Here is a 24,401-nt window from a genome sequence, read left to right as displayed (position 1 = left end):
GGTCATGCTCTTTTCTTGCTGCTGATGGCAAGAAGGTACAGGAGCCTCAGGACTCACACCACCAGGTTCAGGAACAGTTACTACCCCTCAATCATCAGGCTCTTGAACCAAAGGGAACAACTTAATTCAACTTCACTTGCCCCATCATTGAAACATTCCTACAACCCAAGGACTCACTTTCAGAGAATCTTCATCTCATGGTGTTGACATTTATCGCTTATTGATTTATTATATATATTTTCTTTTTGTGCTTGCACAGTTTATTGTCTTTTGCACATTTGGTTGATCACCCAAGTTGGTGTGGTCTTTAAAAACAAAATAATCTGCAGATGCTGGGGTCAAAGCAACACTCACAACACGCTGGAGGAAATCAGCAGGTTGGGCAGCATCCGTGGAAACAATGAGTCGACATTTCAGGCTGGAACCCTTCGTCAGGACTGAAGAGGGAAGGGGCAGAGGCCCTATAAAGAAGGTGGGGGGAGGGTGGGAAGGAGAAGGCTGAAAGGTTCCAGGTAAAAAACCAGTAAGGGGAAAGATAAAGGGGTGGGGGAGGGGAAGCAGGGAGGTCATAGGCAGGAAAGGTGAAGAAGGAATAGGGGAAAACACAATGGGTAGTAGAAGGAGGCGGAACCATGAGGGAGGTGATAGGCAGCTGGGGGAGGGGGCAGAGTGACACAGGGATAGAGGAAGGGAGGGGGAGGGAATTACCAGAAGTTGGAGAATTCTATGTTCATACCAAGGGGCTGGAGACTACTTAGACGGTATATGAGGTGTTGCTCCTCCAATCTGAGTTTAGCCTCACCATTGCAGTAGAGGAGGCCATGTATGGACATATCCAAATGGGAGTGGGAAACAGAGTTGAAGTGGATGGCTACTGGGAGATCCTGTCTGTTTTGGCAGATGGAGCGGAGGTGCACGACGAAGCGGTACCCCAATCTGCGTCGGGTTTCACTGATGTAGAGGAGGCCACACTGGGAGCACTGGATGCAATAGAGGACCCCAACAGACTCACAAGTGAAGTGTTGCCTCAATTGGAAGGACTGTTTGGGGCTCTGAATGGTGGTAAGAGAGGAGGTGTAGGGACAGGTGTAACACTTGCGCTTACTGGGATAAGTGCCAGGTGGGAGATCTGTGGGGAGGGACGTGTGGACCAGGGAGTCGTGGAGGGACCAATCCCTGCGGAAAGCGGAGAGGGGTGGAGAGGGCAAGATGTGCTTAGTGGTGGGGTCCTGTTGAAGGTGGCGGAAGTTGCAGAGGATAATGTACTGGATCTGGAGGCTGGTGTGGTCTTTCATTGATTCTGGTACGGTGATTACTCTATTATGGATTTACTAGTATGCCCGCAAGACAATGAATCTCAGGGTTGTATATGGTGACATATATGTACTTTGATAATAAATTTACTTTGGACATTGAATTTTAATATTCTCAGAATTCTATGAACACTAACCAGAAACGTCTGAACTAGACACATAGTTCTAGACTAGACGATGGGAATTGAGTATATATATATATCTATCTCACTCGACTAGATGTGCCTTTGCATCATTCCTGATGAAGATGGCAGAGTTTGTTATTGAAACGTCTGTTAAAATCAACACCTGTACCCAGCTGGAATCCCGAGAAAAGTTCATGCCACATGGTTACTATTTGGCAATTCAGTAGTTTGAAATCTTGTGGCAAAAGACTTGACTCCTGTTCTTGAAACGGAGATAGTGCAGGAAAATGGTGTTGAGGTAGAAGATCAGAGGTGGCCTTGTGAATGGAAGAGAAGGCTCTGCTATGGTCTTGTGAAGAGTAGGCTGGCTCCCTTCTTTTATGTTAAACTGTTTCGAGTATTTCTTTGCAGTTATGTACAAAGAATAAAATATGTTTCAATGTAAATATCAAGTTTCTCCCTCCCTGTCAAACCTCCTGCAGATCCTTCTGATGTCTTGAGTATGGCTGACAAGAATAATTATACTGCACCATACTGCTTCGCCCAAGTAAATCGCCAGAAAAATTAAATTCCTCCTTCAATATATAAGGTGCCTATAATCTTGTAATTATATAGCAAGCCATTCGGATCAATCCCAATCACAGCTCCGATACTCTTAATGCATATTCATCCAGAGAAGCAATAGAGGACACGTCATTTCCTTTGCTAAGCGGCAGAGGGTAGAGAGTTTCTGTGGCTCCTACTCCTGTTCAACGTGGATGGGAACAAGTCCCTTTTGCATACTCGATTTTGGAGGGTGCTGCAGTTCATTGCGCTAAAACTGCGAGTTGTTGGGGAGCGGCGGGCTTGATTGACAGCAGCTTGGGACAGGTCTTTTGTCCGAGGCAGAAGCTTCTGTTGTATTTGGGATTCACGTGGTGGGCCCAGCGCAAGCGGCAGGGAGAAAGTTGCACGCCGCGCCGCCGAAGATGCCAGGCAAACTTGCTGTTGAGGAAATGGCCCGGCTTTATTTGGAAGACGGCTCTTCATTTGAAGGCAGGCTTTTCGGCGCAGATACCGGCGTCTCTGGTGAAGTGGGTAAGTTTGGTCGGAGTTGAGAGATTGCCCGCTTTTATTCCCTGCGTGCCCACTGTAACAACGTGGAGATGAGTCGGTGCTGCAGGACTGACCTGTACAGTACCAGGTTAAGCGGCAGGATTTGTAATGAAATCTCGCGTGGGGATTTCAGACTTAGCTTCGCTTTATAAGAGTTTTCATTCTTTCAACTGTGATTTGTCAGTCAATTAAATACATTGAGGCTAAAATAACGATTCGGGAGGGAGGATCTTGAAGAAACAGTGGTTCCTAGCCTAGGGTCCACGGACCCCTTGCTTCACAGTATTCGCTCATGGCATAAAAAAGGGTTGGGAAGGCCTGTAGGGTCTCGGCCCGAAACAACATTAATTTCCTTAGATGCTGCCTGATCTGCTTAGTTCCTGCAGCATTTTGTACGCGATACTAAGGAGGGTTTTGCTCCTTTTAGGACTGCGTTGTTGCTGTTTTGGAAAATACCTCGTGTGCAGCTGTAAATACTTGTATTTATTACGCCTGTATACACCTCATGATTTTATTTGTGATCTGAGATTTATGCATCAGCGGTCATAACAGTTTTTCTTTCACCCCACAAGCCTAATTACGTCAGTAAAGCGCACACACACGTAAACAATTTCAACCACGGGGCAGATGATGAGATTGTAGCTTTCTAGTTAATAGTTTGATTCTCCTTTGAGCTTTGATCTTTCTGTGCAAAAATGGCAAATGGAATGGAGCTAAATTGTTTTCATTTGAAAACTGATGTGTTTTTGGAGGGGATTGTAATGCTTGGCTGTACATAACTGCTGGAAGAATAGAGATATGCAGTCCTGATAAAGGGTCTCGGCCTGACGTGTTGGCTGTCTGCTCTGCCGTAGATGCATTACGAGAATGATTCCAGGAATGAAAGGGTTACTGTATGAGGAACGTCTGGCAGCTCCTGGGCTGTATTCCCTGGAGTGCAGGAGAATGAAGGGGGATCTCACAGAAACATTCCAAATGTTAAAGCGCCTGAACAGATTAGAGATAGAAAAGTTATTTCCCATGGTAGGGGAGTCTAGGACAAGAGGGTACGACTTCAGGATTGCAGGATGTCCTTTTAGAACTGAAATGCAGAGAAGTGGTACATCTGTGGAATTTGTTGCCACGAGCGGCTGTGGAGGCCAAGTCATTGGGTGTATTTAAGGCAGAGCTAGATTAGTCACGGCATCAGAGGGTATGGGGTGAAAGCAGAGGAGTGGGGATGACTGGAAGAATAGGATCAGCCCATGATTAAATGGCGGAGCAGACTTGATGGGCTGAATGGCCTACTTCTGCTCCTATATCTTATGGACTAATGCTGCCTGGCCAGCTGAGTTCCTCTAGCACTTTGTGTGCAATGCTGGAACTACCGAACAGCATTTCGGGAGGATTTGCTTGGTTCAAAAGGCCACAGCGTATCACAATCTGCTCCAGAGCAATTCCAGACCAATGTCATTGCCAGTGACTCTCAAATCTCAAAAAACAAGTTTTTATTTAGCATCTTTTTAAAAAAAAGTTTTGTTAGCATTGGGATGGTGAGTCATTTTTCCACGCAAGTGAACTTGGGTCCAGTTGGTAAGTGCATGTTGTCACCCATTCAAAGGATGAAACAATGACTGAGCACTTTGCATTGTTGCAACAATTTGATTTTTTTTAAAAAATGCTTCCTCTCCAAAATTTGTACTGAACCACTTCAGGGCCAGTGAAAAGCAGTAATCAATATTCAGAATTACAATTTGGAGTTGATGGTGGGCCAAAAGCCATTTCTCCTGTTGTATGGTCTTTCCAATTCCTACCAATTGCCTCTGATCTGGGCTGACATTTACGTGCCAGGCGGCACCTAATTAATTAGCTTGTTTATTTCGGCTTTTTTTCTTATAGATGTGCTGGGTGCCTCCTGGCTATCGCTGCGTTTTTCGCGGATTGGTATCTGTCTGCAGCCCGGGGTTTGGGGTGGTGGGACACTGGGGTGTCATCTGTTTCCATCAAGGCAGGCAGGTAATCTTCTCCTATGACTGCCTGCCTCGATGTCGAAGGTCGAAGTACGTTGTCTGCTGTGGCTGATGTGGAAGGCTTGCTTGACTGCTGAGCCTCGCGCATTTTTAGATCATACGGCTCTTTGTAAGGACTCAAACCATCCTGCAAATATGCCCTAAACCGACGTACCCTTTCAAAATTAAAGTCGTACTTTATCATTGCAGAGAAAATCTCATGCAGTGGCTTCACGTTCAGTTCCTGGACAACTTCACTTTCAGTCCGTTGGCTACTGCATTTGGTTTCGATTGTTATCCTTTCCTCTTCCAGTTGCATCAACTCTTCATCTATCAGTTCCAGGTCATGGGATGCCAAAACCTCTTCAACATCATCTTCGTCAGCTTCCACAAGCCAAACTCACTTTGTCCTTACTTCGTTCACCACGATCGAAACACTCAATTATGTCTAGTTTTATGCTAAGTGTATAAGCTCTTTTAGGCTTTTCCGATACCTTAGAACTCATCTTGCTAACGTATGCCCACTGGCACGTGTTTAAGCAATGCCGGTGAGAATGCAGTTCCGAATCTGGGGGAGAGCGGCTGCTTGGGGCGCGCGCTGATTTTTTATCGTGCGCTGCCTTTTTTTGTAACAGTGAAAACACCTTCTGTTAGCAAAAACAGGGAACTAATGTAGGTCTTTCGTAACACTGAGGTTTTGTAAAGCGAACATTCGAAAAGCGGGGGACACCTGTATCCCCTGCCAAACTGCACTCAACTGTTGTTGGGCATGTCCTGCATAACCTTTGGCAGAGTACAGATCATACATTGATATCATTAGTTATTTTATAGAACTGGACAAGAAAAAATCCTCAATTGCAAAGGAGGTGGTGGAGAAAAATTCTAAACTATTAAGTGCAGCAGAGCAGCAAGGTACCAATGTTAAAAGGATAGGTACTACACCCAGTTATTCTCTCAAATGGTGGTAAAAACATTCTGATTTTTCTACATAGGGTGAAATATAAAGGTTGTTGCTTGATATCTGCCCAGCAATTGGACGTTGCTTAGCATGGACTAGAACAGAGTTGTTCTTGATCTCCTTAACAACTTCGAATTTCTTGGCCCTGATTCCCTCATTTTCATCATGCATGTCTAGTTCCTTTACATTTCTATCCCCCCATCAAGAAGGTCTTAAAGTTCTCTGCTTCTTTCTCTACAACAGGCCCAACCAGTTCCCATTCACCATCAACCTCCACCTGGTGGCGCTGGTCCTCGCCCTCAACAGTTTCTCTTTCGGCTCCTCCTGCTTTCTCCGAACTTGTAGACATGGGCCCCAGCTATCCCTGCCTTTTCGCTGGCTACATGGAACAGTCCATGTTCTAAGCATTCTCCCTGGTAATGCTCCCCAACTCTTTCTGGGCTACATTGACGACTGCATTGGTGCTGCTTTATGCATCTATGCTGAGCTCATCAATTTCATAAACTTTGCCTCCATCTTTCACCCTGCCCTTAAATTAACTTCATCCATTTCTGACACCTCTCTCCCGTTTCTCAGTCTCTGGAGACTCATGGTCTGCGGACATCTTTTATACACTTGCCTATTCCCATGGGAATCTTGACTATACCTCTTACTAACCTGTCTCCTGTAAAAATGCCATTCCCTTTTCTCAGTTCCTTCGTCTCCACCACATCTGTTCTCAATATGAGGCTTTCAATTTTAGTACTACTTGAGATAATATATTCAGGCAAAATTGAAATAACCAGTATGATGGATCGGATAGTTTGAAGTGTGTATACTTTAATGCTCGGAGTATTATGGGTAAGGCTCGTGAACTTTGAGCATGGATCATACATGGAACTATGATGTAGCCATTTCTGAAACTTGGTTGAGGGAGGGGCAGGAATGGGTGATTAATGTAACAAGTTTTTGAAGTTTTAGAAAAGATAGAGGTAGTGGTTTTAAAAAAAAGTTGGGGGGGGGAGTTGCACCAGTAATCGGTACAATATCACAGCTGCACTCGTGGGACATGTAATGGGGGGGGGGTTCAATTTGGGTAGAACTCAAGAATAGGAAGGGTGCAATCACTCTGAGATTGTACTACAGATTCTACCCCCCCCCCCCAAAAGCCACCGAGACAATGAGGAACAGATATGCAATCAGACTAAGGAAATGTGTAACAATAATATGGTTGTTGTCATGGGGGATTTCAATTTCCCTAATATAAACTGGGACCACCTTAGTGGAAGGGGTTTAGATAGGGCAGAATTTGTTAGTGTATCCAGGAAGGTTTCTTAAATCAATATGTGGACAGTCCAATGAGAGGAGGGGCCATACTGGACCTGGTGGGCCACAAGCCCAGCCTGGTGACTGACCTGTCAGTGGGTGAACAGTGACCCCAACTCCTTAACTTTCAGGACAGCTAGAAATAAGGATAGGTATGGTCCTTGCAGGAGAGTTTTAAATTGGAGTAGGGCAATTTACAAGAGGGTGTCAGACAGGAACTAAGAAGAGTTGGGACCACCTTTGTTTTCTGGCATGTCCACATCAGTCATGGAGGGTGTTTGAAGATCAATTGCACAGAATACAGGAAAGGTATGTTCCTGTCAGAAGGAAGGAGAGGGATGGAAAGATAAGAGAACCGTGGATGTCCAAAAAGGTGATGAATTTAGTCAAGAAGAAAAAGGAAAATTATTTAAAGCTTTGGAACTTAAGATCAAATGAAGCACATGAGGAGCTATAGACCGGTGAGTCTCATGTCACTTGAAGGGAGTTTGCTGGAGAAAATTCTTAGGGATAGGATGTATGAGCATTTGGAAACCATGGCCAAGTTAGGGAGAGCCAGCATGGCTTTTTGCAGGGCAGGTCATGTCTTACCAACTTGATTGAATTTTTGACTAGGTGACAAAAGAGATTGATGAGGGTAAGGCAGTGGATATTGTTTACATGGATTTTAGTAAGATATTTGACGAAGTCCCTCGTGGGAGGCTAATCCAGAAGATTAAGGCATGAGGTTCGTGGTGAATTGGCTGTTTGGATTCAGAAATGGCTTGCGCATAGAAGACAGGGTAGTGGTTGAAGGGAATTAGTCGAGCTAGAGGTCTGTATTTAATAGTGTTCCTCGTGGATCTGTGCTGGGACCTCTGCTGTTTGTGATATGTATAAATGACTTGGCTGAAAATATTGATAGTAAGTTTGTGGATTATACCAAGATTGGAGTTGTGGACAGTGTAGAAGATTGGCAAATAATACAGCATGATTTAGATCACTGGGCAGAGAAATGGCAGATGGAGTTTAACCCAGAGAAATGTAAGGTGTTGCACTTTGATAGGGGAAATGCAAGGAGACAGTATCCTTTTAAGTCCAAGATCCTTAACAGTGTGCTGAGCAGAGATATCTTGGGATTCAAGTTCATAGTTCCTTGAAAGTGGCTACACAGGTTGATGTGTTAAGAAGGCTTAAGGACTGCTTGCTTTGATTAGTCAAGGCATTGAATTCAAAAGTCAGGAGGTTATGTTGCAACTTTATAAAGTCCTGATTCGGCCACACCTGCAGTATTGCATACAGTTCTGGTTGCTCCACTATAGAGTGGATGTGGAGGTTTTGGTGAGGGTGCAGAAGAGGTTTACCAGGGTGATGCCTGGTTTAGAGGGCATGTGCTGTCATGAGGGGCTGGATGAACTTGGGTTGTCTTTGGAGTGCCAGAGACTGAGGGGAGATCTGATAGAGGTTTATAAGATTATGAGAGCCATAGACAGAGCGGGCAGGGAGTATCTGTTTCCCGGGGTTGAAATGTCTAATACCAGAGGACATGTGTTGGAGGGGGGGGGGGGGGGGGGGAGGTTCAAGGAGGATGAGAGGTAAATTTTTTTACACTCAGAGTGATGGATGCCTGGAATGCATGTCTGGTATGGTGGTAGAGGCAAATACATTAGAGGCCTTTAAGAGATGTTTGGATAGGCACATGGATGCAAGGAAGATGGACTGATATGGACATTGTATAGGTAGGAGGGATTAGTGTTTTGGTGTTTTTGATTTGCTTTTTAGCTGGTTTGGCACAGCATTGTGGGCTGAATGGCCTGGACCTGTGCTGTACTCTTCTGTGTCCTCCTCAAAGAATGGGGTTTCTCTTCCTCCACCATTGATGCTGCCCTCACCTGAATCTCCTCCATTACCTGGACATCTGCACTCATTCCATCTTCCTGCTACCTTAACAGTGATAGAGTTCCTCTTGTCCTCACTTTACCCCAGCGCCCGTATCTGACACATCGTTCTCTGCAGTTTCCAACATCTTCAACGGGACGCACCACCAAACGCCTCTTAACTCCTCTCCCACTCTGCTTTTCGCAGGGATCACTCCCTCTGTGATTTCCTTGTCTGTTTGTCCCTCCCGGCATCTATCCCTGCAAGCAGCAAAAGTGCTACACCTGCCCATTCACCTCCTCCCTCATCGTCCCAAACAGTCCTACCAGGTGAGGCAACACCTTATCTGTGAATCTGTTGGAGTTGTCTGTTGTATCCGGCGCTCCCAGTGCAGCCTCCTCTACACTGGTGAGACCTAACATAAATTGGAGGGACCATTTTATTGAGCATCTCTGCTCCATCCACCAAAAGTTTGATTTCCTGGTGGCCAGCCATTTTAATTCCTATCCCCATTCCGGTCCGACATGTCAGTCCACGGCCTCCACTTCTGCCATGATGAAGCCACTCTCAGGTTGGAGGATCAGCTCCTCAAATTCTGTCCAGGTAGCCTTCAACCAGATGGCATGAGCATTGATTTCTACAACTTGTAATTTTTTTCCCCCTCTCCTTCCCTCTTCAATTCCCCATTCTCATCTCTCACTTCTTCTCATCATCTGCCTCTCATCTCCCTCTGGTACTCCTCCTCCTCCTCCTCCTCCTTCCCTTCTCCTATCATTCACTGTCCCATCAGGTTCCTCCTTCTCCAGCCCTTTACCTTTTCCACCTATCACCTCCCAGTTTCCTACTTCATCCCCACTCTTCCCTAACCATCTGGCTTCACCTATTTCCTTAGTTGTCCTCCTTCCCCTCCCCCACCACCTTATTCTGGCATCTCCTCCTTCCTTTCCAGTCCTGATGAAGGGTCTTGGCCTGAAATGTCAACTATCTACTCATTTCTTGCTGAGTTCCTCCATCATCTAGTGAGTGTAGTTACCAGTTCCACTTTTTAATGGTAGATCAGATATTGGGCGATTATAAATATAAATGGGAGAACGCTGAAAGCAGTGATGTACAGTGTGGAGTTCTGACTGAAAAAAATAGAGTGGATAATAGAGTAATGATTTACAACCTACATCCTGATACAGTGGACACTGAGTCAATAGTATACTGTTTGTATCCACCCCATCACAAGCATTCCCTTTGTTCTTATCTCTCCCTTCATCTCTGCAAATAGGCATTCTTTTAGATTGCCTCAAATGTTTACATGAGGAAATCTGCAGATGTTGGAATTTCAAGCAACACACATAAAAAATTGCTGGTGAACGCAGCAGGCCAGGCAGCATCTATAGGAAGAGGTACAGTCGACATTTCGGGCCGGGACCTTTCGTCAGGACTAACTGAAAGAAGAGATAGTAAGATATTTGAAAGGGGGAGGGGGAGATCCATCCCCCTCCTGTCTTCTCCTATCTTTTGGGATCTTTTTTATGTGTGTTGTCTCAAACATTTCTCCACTTTCAGGAAGTTATGGACCTGTATACAAAGATCACTGCTCCAAAGGGGTCTGCCACTTGCTGTATTATTCCCTCTTGCATTTGATCTCCCCAAACAGAACACCAGTTCTGATTGAACTTCATTTACCGTATCTCTGCCCAAATTCCTAACTGATGATCTATAGCGTTCTCTATGCTTGGATAACTTTCCTCACCAGCCAATTTTTGTGGTGCCTGCAAGCGTATTAATTAGGCTATCTGGATTTTAATTCAAATCTTTTTCTATAAACTTCCTGGTCTGAGAAAGTTAAAACAATTTTGAGATGGTATATATGGGAGCTGCAGCATTATTTCATATTTGCAATCTTATAAAAGGACATGCATATTTTGCATTTTGATTGTTTTGCCCTGGTGTTTTGTTAATCTCAGGCCATCAGTATGTTTTCTTGCGTGGGAAATGATTTTCAGTATTTTCCGTCTCTTGGTCTATTAAAAAGTTGTTGTAGGAAGTTTTCTTGCAAACGTTATTTGTCGGTTGTAGGGCTGCAGATTGGTGTAAGCTTGAATAAAATCTGAATGTGCCTGGAACAAAAAAAATGAACAATTTATATTTACATCAATGTATTTTCTTGGTAGTTTTCCAGACTGGAATGGTGGGTTACCCTGAGGCCTTGACGGATCCATCATATTATTCCCAAATACTTGTCCTTACCTATCCGCTAATTGGGAACTATGGTGTACCAAAGGATGAAGATGATGAACATGGGCTTAGTAAGGTACATGATGTGGAATAAACTTTTCTATACTGATGCTTAAAATATGTTAGTAAATGCTGGTCTCTAGCCATCTCACTCAATTTGAATATTGGATATAATAACCTGTTTTTCTTTCACAAGATTAGAGATGGGGCTGGTAGTAAATTCTCCACTCGGGCATCATGGTAGTGTATCGGTTAGTGCAACGCTATTAGAATTTGGGGTGTTTCAGAGTTCGATTCCAGCGTTGTTCAGTGAGGGGTCTCTATGTCTGCCCGTGGAATGCGTGGTTTTTCTCCTGTAGTCCAAGGACATGCTGGGTAGGTTAATTGGTCTTTGTAAATTGTTCCGTGGTTAGGTTGGGGTTAAATTGAGTTTGTTGGGTGTTACAGGGGCAGCGCAGTTCAAAGGGCCAGAAGAGCCTACTCTGCGCTGTATCACTAAGTAAATTGTCTGCATTACTTCTGACCATGAAGTTAAGTCTGTCCAGAAGTTGTTTCCAAAAACAAAATTTCTCTGTCTTAACCAGCAAAAGTATAGTAATTTTCATTGCATATCATAGTACATTCATCAAGTAGGTTTTCCTTTGCCTCTGGTGATAAATATATTGCTTAAACTCTTCATTGGTGATATGAAGGAAAAGATGTAAAGAGAACGGTCCCTTTATTTTATTCTCATTGACGTGTTCTTTTACGTAATGCTGAAATTTGTGGTAAAGTGTTGGGAAAATGGGTGTGCATTTTAATTTTTTTTATTGCATTCTCTTGTCAATATTTTAATACTTTGTCCATTTGACTAATTATTTAATTCATGTTTTATTTTCATAGTGGTTTGAATCGTCCAAAATTTATGCTGCAGCACTGGTGATCGGCGAACATTCAGAGAACCCAAGTCACTGGAGTTCAGTCCGCTCGCTGGGCCAATGGTTGAAAGACCAAGGAATTCCTGCATTGGAGGGTGCGTATGGAATCTCTGCACGCAATTTCTGAATTGCAGGAAGGATTAAACTAAGATAGAAGAGGAATGAGAAGAGTGGGATGGTTGTTGTGGACAGAGGGAGGATAGGAATTAGATGCTGAGTGGTCTGTATACATGGAGGAACTGGCAGGGGTGAAAGAGCTTGCGAGGAGGAAACTGATTCACAGAGTTTGGGGTTAAGTGGGGAAATGGCTGCGGTACTGAACCAGAATACATCACTGAAGGGAGAGGTTGTCAACGTGTAACCTCTGTTGGTATAGGAAGAACTGGGGGGGAAAAAAAACTTTTAAGGTGGTTTAAAGAGCTGACTTGGGCTGAGATAAGGTGCACAAGGATTTATTTGTTTAATGCTGCTGTAACTTGGTTATCTTTTTCAATCTTTGATTTGCCTTGTTTCTTTTTCAGCCTTTGTGATCTTCTGTACTCTGTATCTCATGGCATTTGAAATAGATTTCTCAGTTTGCAAAACAAAAAAGTTCAAGTGGAGCATATTATACCTAAACTGTTAATGGCTCATCCTGTAATGACTTTGCAGCTGCAGTCAATTTGCTGTGATCGATTGACTTGTGCAACAATTCAAATTTTTGTTTTGGTCTCTCAGCTGGTCAGCAGCTGTTGACAAGCACATCAAAATGTTCAGGGAGCGGGAAGCGCAGAATCAAATATCGCCGTGATGATTGTACGTTCTAGTATCAATTGTTTGGCGACAATAAAGTATAAATGTTCATGCTGATCATGGGAGCTAGAGCAGGTAAAGGATTATAGCTCCCTGAGCCTACACTTTGGTGCACGGTCACCCCACACAGTGTCGCATCAATGTGAAAGGCTGGGTTTGCTCTTTTGGGAATCAAGAAGGTAAAGTGTAGCCACTGCTGATGTGCTGAGGCCCCACACTGACCGTACTTCACAGGGCAAAGCTGTGGCTAGAACTTTGTCTTGCATCTAAGCTTGTGAGACTTTTTAAACTTTCAAATACTATAAAAATTATATTGAATATAAATGTTTTAAAATTTCCTAAAAAGCAGTTTAATTAAAGGCACAGAACATGTAGAAATTAATAAAACACTAAATCAAAATCAAGTAATTAACTTTCTCAATATCCAAGCTTGGAATCTCCAAAGTAATAGGAATTCCTCCCCGTGCCTAGGACTGACTGGTGTGGATCAGAGTGGTGGAGATTCCCTATTGTAGTATGAGTATATATATCCCTATTGATGAATGAAGGAGCACAGTGACAGAATTTTTGCCATTTGACAGGAAATTGTCCCAGACTTAAAGCAGATCTGTGGAAGTCTGGGACCAACAAAAGAGCAGCTGAATGCTGGTGGTCCCTTTTGGAATTGCCAGGTGCATGCATCAACCTTGGCCTGATATTTTTGCATTGGTACAGTTTAGAACAAGTACTTACTTCCACCAATTAGATACTGTGAGGCAGTGATGTTTTGTAGTTTTTTGGCAAAGAATGTTGCTGAAGGTGAATTCAGTAATGTGATTACATTTCCTCAACATATTAGTGTTCGTAGAAGGCTTGTTTGCTCGTTTGAAAAAGGCCAGCACTAACTAATTCTCTGACAATAGGGATGAACCCACACATTGGCCTGTAAGGCACCACCTAAACTAACAATAGTTCTTGAATTTGCAGGAATTGATACAAGACGCCTAACAAAGAAGATTCGGGAGAAAGGCACAATGTTGGGGAAGATTGTGATAAATGGGATAGATCCAAATACTCTTCCTTTTCATGATCCAAATAAACTAAATCTGGTGAAGGAAGTTTCCATCAAGGTAAACATCAGAAGTGTGACTTCTAGATATGCACATTATTATTTTTATTTGCTGTAGTAGTTCCATTCTCCCTGTTGCTGCTTTACAAATGTGATCAATTGAGGAAACTAATCTTATTTGTTTATTATCAAGTACTTCATTGTGGACTAAATTATTTGCAGCATGATTCACTTGTGTTCCTCAATTCATCAGTCAGCAAATATTACTGCTGATCCTTCTTCCAAAACTGCTGCCTAACCTGCTGAGTTTATCCAGCATCATATCTTATTGCATGCACTCACTCACTATTTTTAACTTTTTGACTATTTTTAACTTTTTTGACCGGCTGTTTATTTGAATTATCTGCACTGGTGGTGTAGTGGCATCCGGATCTGGACTTTGGGGCGAGAGGTCCCAGATCCCAGGTTTGAATCAGCCAGCTTCTTGCGTAAGTTCTACCTGTACTGGGTTGACCATCAATCTAACAACTCAACAGTTAACTCTAAACAGACCAACACTAAAGAAACAGCAAAGTTGCCTCCCCCGATGTGCCAAATGAGGACGGGAGGAACTTTATCTTACTTATTTGAATAAATTTTCTTTTTTTTGCTCTCTCGTTGTCTTGCGCACTCTCTCTCTCTCTCTCTCTCTCTCTCTCTAGAAGATAACTTCTACCAGCTGAGCTGCCAGCTGATATTCCACATTTCAGTGGGATTGATCAAGCTGGGATTTGCTTTGCCAAACAAATTAGGATAGGCAAGGGTAGCTGATCTATCACAACAGTGGGCTGTTAAATTAGCCTTTCTGAAGTACCATTTTATATAGTGGGTGGTAGTAAGATCGAAGTTCAAAGTAAATTTAATACCAAAATACACGTATGTCACCATATACAGTACAACCCTGAAATTTGTTTTCTCAGGGGCATACACAGTAAATCCAAAATTCATAGTAGAATCAAAGAAAGACTGCACCCAACATGGTGGATAAGCAACCAATGTGTGCAAAAGACAAACTGCAAATACAGAGGGGAAATAAATAATAATAATAAATAAATATGGAGAACATGAGATCCTTGAAAGTGAGTCCATAGGTTGTGGGAACAGTTCAGTGTCAGGGGCAAATGAAGTTGAGTGAAGTTATCCCCTTTGGTTCCAGAGTCTGATGTTTGAGGGGTAATAACTGTTCCTGAACCTGGTGATGTAAGTCCTAAGGCTCTTGTACCACCTTCCTGAAGTCAGCAGCGAGATTATTGATTAGCTGGGCAATTAATTTGAAAGGATATTGGATGCACATGTAGGATAGAGGATCGAGCAAGGGAATTGGAACTGACTAGATTGTTGTACGAAGAGCTGCCATGGTTTCTTATGTTGTGAAATTCCCTAGGATTCATGCTACTGGAGATATCCCTACACTGTTAAAACTTGTGAAGGTTGCATGTGCCTCAGTGGTTAGAAACTGATTTTCGGGAGCTTGGTGAGGGGGAGTGGGAGGAGAAATGGCGATGGCAAAAAATAATGGATTAAGTAGCTTTTATGATATCTGCTGCTGGGAGTGTGTATGTGACTTTGAATTTTTGCCCTGTTTTTTGATCACAATACAACTAACGAGTCTCTCCATTTGAAACAAAAATCTTAAAACACGAGGGCAGTGTACAAGATAAAAGTTTTGCTTTTATTTTTAACTGTCCCCCATGTGTCACTCATTCATTAATACTTGTGGATTTCTACTCTGTTCCATAAATTTATTTATGTGCATGTATGAAATGGAAAAAATACCAAGGTACGTCATCGAAAGATGAAATATTTGTACAGTTTTGTTAAAGTTGTGCAGTTAAAAGAAATGTGAATAAACATAATGTGTCTGGCAAAGGGGATTTATAAATTCACTTTATTTCACTTTCAGGAACCCAAGGTATACAATCCCTCTGGAAGTGTGAAAATCTTGGCTGTGGACTGTGGGATGAAGTATAACCAGATCAGATGCTTGTGTAAGAGAGGAGCTTCTGTAACTGTAGTACAGTGGGATTATCCTTTGAAGAGTGAAGGTGAGGGGAAGTCGAGAATTAAGTATTTTAAAATTTGGTTGCAACAGGAAATGATACTCCAGTAGAACACAGAACCGTATAGCACAGTTGAGGCCTTTCAGTTCGTGATGTTGCATCAACCTTTTATCTACTCTCAAGATCAATCTAATCCTTCCCTCCCACATACTCTCCATTTTGCTTGCACCCATGTGCCTATCAAAGAGTCTCTTAAATGCTCCTATGTATCTGCCTGTACCACCGCCCCTAGGAGTGTTTTCCATGCTCTCACCCCTCCTTTTATGTAGTTTAAAAAAAAATCTCAGCATCCCCTCCCACTATGCAGTTGCAAGAAACAGTTTGTGAACCCCTTGCAATTAGCTTTTTTTTACATTAATTCATAAAATGTGGTCTGGAAGTCTCCCTGCCTTCCCTCACGGCAAAAGGGGAGCATTCCATTATTCTGCCTGGTATCCCCACTGCTATAAATGTGCAATAAGAAAGAAAGAATAAACAATGAGAAAAAAAATCTACTGACGGCCTATAGCTCTCCTTGCTGAAGCCTTGATGGACCAGAGCTTCAACTCCTAACTCTAACACTGGCACACTTACGCAATGGCCATTCTGCTTAATCTTTAAAATAAGAGGGAAGCACTGATCACTTCACACTTTTCCTGTTGGAACTTCATCTACTGCTTCTCAACCCAGCTCTGCATTCTGTCAACGTGCCGTTGTAACCTACAGCAACCTTCTACACTATCCACAATGCCATCAAACCATGTCATGTGCAAACCTACTAACCTTCCTTTCCACTTCCTCGTATGTCGTTTATAAAAACCACAATAAGCAGGGGTCCTAGGACGGATCCCTGTGGAGCTCCACTAGACAAGGACCCACAGGCAGAAAACACCCCATCTCTCACCCTCTGCCTTCTGTGGGCAAGCCTATTCTAAATCCACACAGCCAAGTTTCCACAGATGACATGCTCTGACTTTGAGTAAGCCTATCAAGGGGAACCTTGTCGAACACCTTGTCAAAATCAATATACACTTCATCAAATTGTTTTGTCATTTTCCTCAAATAATTCAATCAGCCTGACCTGCCCCTTGCAAAACTATGCTGACTATTCCTGATCAGACTATGCTCCATTTACTTGTAAATCCTGTCTCTAAGAATCCTCTCTAATAATTTGCCCACCACTGGCGCGAGGCTCACTGGTCTGTAATTCAGAGGGTTGTAATTTCTTGAACAAAGGAATAACATCTGCCATCGTCAGATCTTCTGGTACCACTCCTGTGGCAAGTGGGGATGCAATGATCATCAAACAACAGGAATTCTGCAGATGCTGGAAATTCAAGCAACACACATCAAGGTTGCTGGTGAACGCAGCAGGCCAGGACACCTGACGAAGGGTCTCGGCCTGAAACGTCAACTGTACCTCTTCCTAGAGATGCTGCCTGGCCTGCTGTGTTCACCAGCAACCCTGATGTGTGTTGATGCAATGATCATCGCCAAGGTGCAGCTGTCTCTTCCCTTCCAGTCGTAACCTGGGCATGTCTCGTCCTGCCCTAGGGATCTGTATATCCGAATATTTCCCAGAAGTTCCAGCACTTCTATATTCTTAACCTCAACATGTTCCAGCACAGTAGGCTGTTTCACACTGGTCTCACATTTGTCAAGGTCCCTCTTACTGGTGAATACTGAAGCAATGTATTCGTTAAGGACCTTCCCTACCTCTCTGACCCTAGGCACATGTTTCCTTATTTTTTTAAAATCCCTGATCAGTCCCATCCTCACTCTAGTCATCCTTCTGTTCTTCATGCATGTGTAGAGCGCCTTGGGGTTTTCCCTAATCCTACTTGCCAAGGCCTTCTCATGTCCCCTTTCTAGCTGTCCTCAGTCACTTAGGCTGCTTCCTGGCTGCCTTATAACTCTCAGGGCACTACCTGATCTTTGCTTCCTAAGCCTTATATATACTTTTTTCCTCTTGACTAAATGTTCCACCTCTCTTCTGAGCTATGATTTCTTCATGCTACCATCCTTTCCCTGCCTCAACAGGACAATCCTATCTTGTTGCAATTTTGAAAATGCTTTTAAGCATTCATACACTGAAAATCTAATTACCAGTTTGAAATGGGTTTTCATCACTTATGCTGGGATTTTGGCTCCCTTTAACTTGGAAGCTTGCAAAATTTTCTTAGCAAGAAAATCTGTAGTGTTTGTAGCTGAATTAAGTGTTCACGAATGAGATTTTTTTTTCCCTCTGAAGTACACGTACTTATTCTTTTCACAATTACATGAAAGTTCAAAGTAAAGTTCCAAACCAAGTACTAATGATTGCTGTTTTTAAAAAAAAAAGCAAGAGCTCGATATATACTTAGCGATTGCTATGTCTATATTCTGTTTTAGAAAGTGATAATTGTTGAAAATGTACAGTAGTAATTATTTTTCTATTTTAGAATTTGATGGGTTATTTATCAGCAATGGACCAGGAGATCCAGAGTATTGTCAACAGACGATTAGCAATGTGAAAAAGATCATTTCTGAAGAAAAGCCTAAGCCTTTATTTGGAATTTGTATGGGACATCAGATCCTTTCATTGGCAGTTGGAGCCAAAGTTTACAAAATGAAGTGAGTAGGCTGCAAATGAGATGCATATGTACCTTTTTGGTATTTTGTGGTGGTGTATAAACTCTGTTTACCTTCCTCAATGACTGTGCTAGTGAAGATATTGTCTGAATCAACACTCTGATCAATAAAGCCCAGTTTTGATTCTTAATCTACATTGAATTGGCTAATACCCTTTGGGCTAACTACTGTCTGTTAACTTTGCTGTAATGGACAGGGGTTTAGAGGTAAAGGTCCCACCAGCAGCAAGTGCATGTGGAATATCCCACATCTTTCTCTAGTGTTGCGCTTCATGTGTAGAAGTAATACCTTTGCTTTTATTACTTGCTTTTTCAATATCCAGAGCCCTAAATGTTCCAAGTGTGCTACCAATTTGTTGTTTTCACTTTAGTATTCACTGTTCACAAAGGATTTTGTGCACCAAGGAGACCAAGTGTTGGCTGGCTCATTGATCAGCAGAGCATCTTGATTCCTTTTGTATTCCTGTTCCAAATTCCCAAACTTCTAGCATTCACAGTTTTCAATTCTTTCTGTACTTGTGTTAATCTACTGTCCTTGGCCTTTCGTCATTGAACCACTGGTAAGCTTGACAAACATCTCTTCCTTCATTGGGCAATACACGCCCGTAATGCTTCCGACCTGTTTGATTACCATCCTATTTTACCTTGGACTTTTGTGATTTTGCTTTTGCTACCTTCCCATTCTTCCTTCCTCGTTTTGATAGGTGTTTAAAACTTTAGGCAGTCGGAAAACTTTTCCAGTCTTAATGACAGGTCATTCACTTGAAGTCCTAATTGACTTTGCAGCTGCTTTCTGACCTCCTGTGTGTCTCAATATTTACTGTCTTTCTTAACAATGATTGGAAAGAAAAGTGACTCAAAGTGCAAATTCAATAAAGCATTGGGCAAAGTACCTTGGAGCTGTCAAGGCTGGTGAATGTTTATTCAAGTTAGTACAAAGTGAGAAAAGGTGTTATTGAAAGCAGCAAAAGAAGTGCATTGTGCATGTTTATAGATATTTAAAGCATGACTCTATTCAGTAAGAACAAGAAAGGTGCTGAATGTGGAGTCCAAGTGTACACAACAAAGTCGGTTTTTGTTCCCACATGAATGTTATAATTCCAATTCTGGCCAAAACATTATTTTGATTTAGATTATGAGAACACTCAGTCCTCTTTTATTGTCATTTAGAAATGCATACATGCATTAAGAAATGATACAATGTTTCTCCGGAGTGATATCACAGAAAACAGGACAAACCAAAGACTAACACTGACAGAACCACATAATTATAACATATAGTTACAGCAGTGCAAAGCAATGCCATAATTTGTTGAAGAACAAACCATGGGCACAGTAAAAAAAAAGTCTCAAAGTCCCCGAGTCAATCGACTCCTGAGTCCCCGATAGCAGGCGGCAAAAGGGAGAAACTTCCTGCCATAAACCTCCAGGCACTGTCAACTTGCCGATGCCTTGGAAGCAGCCGACCACAGCCGACACTGTCCGAAAACTTCAAGCCTCCGACCAGCCCCTCCGATACAGCCTCCCGAGCGCCATCCTCTGCTGAGCGCCTTCGACCTCGCCCCAGCCGCTGAAACACGCGAAGCTGAGGATTCAGGGCCTTCTGCTCTGGAGATTCCGGTTACCACACAGTAACAGCAGCAGTGAAGCGGGCATTTCAGAAGTTTTCCAGATGTTCCTCTGTACTCTCACGTCCGTCTCCATCAAATCAGAATTGTGCACGGTCCCCTACTTGACAGATTACAGATATTCACCACCGGAGAGGCCGCGCACGCTGCCGTCGTGCCACTATCTTCTTTTATCTGCAACATTAAATGTTTTTTCCTGACAGATTGAGCATCTTTTTATTTATTTTAGAGATTCAACATGGTAACATGCTCTTCCGGTCCAACGGGTCCATGCCACCCAGTTTTACCCATGTGTCCAGTTGACCTTTGTGCTTTGGGACTGTGGGAGGAAAGTGGAGCACCCAGAGGAAGTCCACGCAGTCAGAGGGAGAACGTACAAACTCCTTGCAGACAGTGGCCGGAATTGAACCCGGGTCACTGGCACTCTAATAGTGTTACGCTAACCGCGAGGCTACAGAAATATATAATCTATATTTCTCACAGTTACAGTGGTATGGAAAAGTTTGGGCATCCCTGGTCAAAATTTCTGTTACTGTTAATAGCTGAGCGAGTAAAAGATGAACTGATTTCCAAAAGGCATAAAGTTAAGGATGACACATTTCTTTAATATTTTAAGTAAGAAAACTTCTTTATTTCCATCTTTTACATTTTCAAAATAACAAAAAAGGAAAAGGGCCTGAAGCAAAAGTTTGGACACCCTGCATGGCAGTACTTAGTAACACCCCCTTTGGCAAGTATCACAGCTTGTAAACGCTTTTTGTAGCCAGTTAAGAGTCTTTCAGTTCTTGTTTGGGGGATTTTCGCCCATTCTTCCTTGCTTCTAGTTCTAGTTCTGTGAGATTCTTGGACCGTCTTGTATGCACTGCTCTTTTGAGGTCTATCCACAGATTCTCGATGATGCTTAGGTCGGGGGACTGTGAGGGCCATGGCAAAACCTTCAGCTTGCGACTCTTGAGGTAGTCCATTGTGGATCTTGAGGTGTGTCTAGGATCATTATCCTGCTGTAGAAGCCATCCTCTTCTCATCTTCGGCTTTTTTTTACAGATGGTGTGATGTTTGCTTCCAGAATTTGCTGGCATTTAATTGAATTCATTCTTCCCTCTACCAGTAAATGTTCCCTGTGCCACTGGCTGCGACACAAGCCGAAAGCATGATCGTTCCACCTCCGTGCTTAACAGTTGGAGAGGTGTTCTTTTCATGAAATTCTGTACCCTAAATCTCACATTAGAAGTATTGCAGAAGGCAGCTAATTCATGTGGAATCAATAACATGTTAAAACTTTTCAGATGGTGTGCTTATGCTACCGAATTACTTCCCAGCAGAGGAGATAAAAGATTTGAACTGTGGATGAAGAAAAATCTTACAACCTACCTCTCATTCACACATAAAAGTGTATTACGAAGTTTTCAATCCCTGCAGGAGAAACATGGCCTAGAACACAATGACTTTTTTTAGGTACCTTCAAGTACGACATTATGTTAACCAGAGTTGTAGATATACAGACTTATCAACAGTAGAATTAGAATTTTTCAAGATTCTGAATTCGGCTTACCGTTCAATACCAAGTAAATCAATTACTCGATTATATAGTGCCCTCTCTCATGCCAAAAATGAAAACACATTATATATTAAAGAGAAGTGAGAGAAAGAAGCAGGGTTGGTACTTTCAGCGGAGGCTTGGGGGAAAATATGCAGTTTCCAGTGGTCTTCGACTAATTCTTTGATTTGGAGAGAACATTGTTGCAAAAATATTATAAGATACTTCAAGGCCCCATACCAGGAAAAATATAAAGACACAAACGTGGCGTGTTGGAGAAGGTGTGGCTCCAAGGAGGCAAATCATTTCCATATTTTTTGGGATTGCCCTAAATTAAGTTTATATTGGGAAGGTATTCACAGAAAATTCGTTAAGGTATTTAAGACTCAGATACCTCTGAACTTTGAGACACTCTACTTGGGGCATGTATTGTTTTTGGAACAGAAGAAAGATATAAAGCTGCTTCAGGCCCTTTTAGCGGCAAGTCAGTCACCAGAAAGTGGTTAAATCCAACATCACCTACATTAGAAGATTGGCATGAAATCATTTTGGAAATATTTAAAATGGAAAAGATGACCTACTCTCTGAGAATTCAAAAGGAAAAATGTTATCAAATTTGGAATAAATGGATTGAATTTATAACCCCAGAGCGAGCAGACTTTAGATGACTCTCCTTTAGATGACTGTTCTTTTTTTTTTTTTTGGAAAATGTGGAATTAACACAAGTAAAGAAAAGATCTGGGGAAATTTTGGACCAGAAAGAAATGGACCAAAAGAGATGCATGCAAATTAGTTTTCAACCACTACTATTAATATTTTTTATAACAACTATTATCATTATTTAATTTAATTAGTAGAATTACAATTGCACATGAACATCTATTTAAGTGCCTAATTATTTTCTATATTATCTCAATGTGCACTTGCAAATTAATATAGATTTACTCACATAAAAAATGGAAAAGGTTATATATGTAAAAAAAAGTTTGTGTATTACTTGTGAATACCTTATCCAAATAAAAATAGAGTTAAAAAAAAATTCTGCATCCTTTTTTTTCTCCAAACGTACCTTTGCTCATTGCGGCCAAAATTCAGCACCAGAAGTTTGCAAAGGAACATCTAAACAAGCCTGATGCATTTTGGAAACAAGTCCTGTGGAATGATGAAGTTAAAATAGAACTTTTTGGCTGCAATGAGCAAAGGTATGTTTGGAGAAAAAAGGGTGCAGAATTTCATGAAAAGAACCCCTCTCCAACTGTTAAGCAGGGGGGTGGATCGATCATGCTTTGGGCTTGTGTCGCAGCCAGTGGCATGGGGAACATTTACTGGTGGAGGGAAGAATGAATTCAATTAAATACCAGCAAATTCTGGAAGCAAACATCACACCGTCTGTAAAAAAGCTGAAGATGAAAAGAGGATGGCTTCTACAACAGCATAATGATCCTAAGCACACCTCAAAATCCATGATGGACTATCTCGAGGTGCAAGCTGAAGGTTTTGCCATGGCCCTCAGTCCCCTGACCTAAACGTCATTGAGAATCTGTGGATAGACCTCAAGCAATGCATGCAAGATGGCCCAAGAATCTCACAGAACTGGAAGCCTTTTGCAAGGAAGAATGAGCGAAAATCTCCCAAACAAGAATTGAAAGACGCTTAGCTGGCTACAGAAAGCGTTTACAAGCTGTAATACTTACCAAAGGGGGTGTTACTAAGTACTGACCATGCAGGGTGCCCAAACTTTTGCTTTGGGCCCTTTTCCTTTTTTGTTATTTTGAAACTGTATAAGATGGGAATAAAGAAGTTTTCTTTCTTAAAATATTAAAGAAATGTGTCATCTTTAACTTTATGCCTTTTGGAAATCTGTTCATCTTTTACTCGCTTAGCTATTCATAGTAACAGAAATCTTGACCGCGGTGCCCAGAGTTTTGCCAGCCACTGTATATATTCTGTTAATTTAATTTGGCTTCCATATGGATAATCCATGTATTAACCTATTTGTTCAAATTGCAGCTATAAATGTAAGCCACTCGAATTAAAAATTACAGGAGAATTGACAGAGTACATGTGTTTTTTGTGTGACGTTTCGTGAGTAACATGGTTCTCTGTCTCTTTTGAGATGAGTCTTTACCACTCTGTTAAAATTAGGCTACAAAACAACTACATGCTTAATTTTTTTAAAAAAGTGTAATCAGTGAACAGTGCCGTCCAAGAAAATTTATTATGTTGTCTCAAAGGTGCATAGTGATAAGAAATAGAAACCTGAGTTCCGCTGGTAACTACTAATAGTCCCACACTGCTAAAACAGGCTGGTAATTGTCCTGGTTTAACTCCCAGTTAAGAATAATGCCAGTACAGCCTTGACTCATGCTGTTTTGTTGGAATTGTGTTTGTGGAGAATAGGAATTTGCAGCTATCTGGGTTCTTCTAAGAAATTTCAAAATGTCTTTCTTTTCAATCTTGAAATCTGGTTTTAATTATAAATTATGCTGATGACTTCCACAGACATATTTTCATTTTAGCGTACAGTGAATTTGTGTTGACTGGCATCATGCAAAAAGAAAAGATTTGGCTCATGGTGCTGTTTACTGTAATTTGTCTGGTATTTATAAGAATGTTTACATCATCTGAAAAAATAGTTTATCATTCTTGTAGCTTTCCCACAGAATTGGTGTTTTGGGGATTTGACACTTGTGAAAAGCTGGTTTCGTCAGCATTGTTTTGATTATTCATTTACTGATGTTGCACGTACACTGAAAATTTCTCACCCTACCAACGCAGTTAAGCAGTTTTGCAAACCAAGGTCCTTTATCAGCTTGCTCAGTGACCCAGCAGTCAGTGCTGCGGCCTCACAACTCCAATTATCTGGATTTAATCTTAGAGCTATTATTTTGGAGTTTGTGT

General features: G+C 42.0%; 1 protein-coding gene across 2 annotated transcripts in view; it reads left to right on the top strand.

Moving 5' to 3' along the window:
* Positions 1-2,151: 2,151 nt before the first annotated feature.
* The window catches only part of cad (carbamoyl-phosphate synthetase 2, aspartate transcarbamylase, and dihydroorotase), a 93,936-nt gene continuing 71,686 nt past the window's right edge, over positions 2,152-24,401 (top strand). For both annotated transcript variants that reach the window (XM_072251418.1, XM_072251417.1), the window contains exons 1-6: positions 2,152-2,515; positions 10,807-10,946; positions 11,753-11,882; positions 13,546-13,688; positions 15,570-15,711; positions 18,147-18,318. In XM_072251418.1, coding sequence (XP_072107519.1) covers positions 2,407-2,515; positions 10,807-10,946; positions 11,753-11,882; positions 13,546-13,688; positions 15,570-15,711; positions 18,147-18,318 — 836 coding nt within the window. In that variant the 5' untranslated portion in view covers positions 2,152-2,406. The remainder of the gene's footprint in view (positions 2,516-10,806; positions 10,947-11,752; positions 11,883-13,545; positions 13,689-15,569; positions 15,712-18,146; positions 18,319-24,401) is intronic.

This window comes from Mobula birostris, chromosome 2 (genome assembly GCF_030028105.1).
Source record: "Mobula birostris isolate sMobBir1 chromosome 2, sMobBir1.hap1, whole genome shotgun sequence".
Taxonomy (NCBI): domain Eukaryota; kingdom Metazoa; phylum Chordata; class Chondrichthyes; order Myliobatiformes; family Myliobatidae; genus Mobula; species Mobula birostris.
Note: the sequence above shows the minus strand (reverse complement) of the source record. Positions and strands in the feature narration are given on the sequence as shown.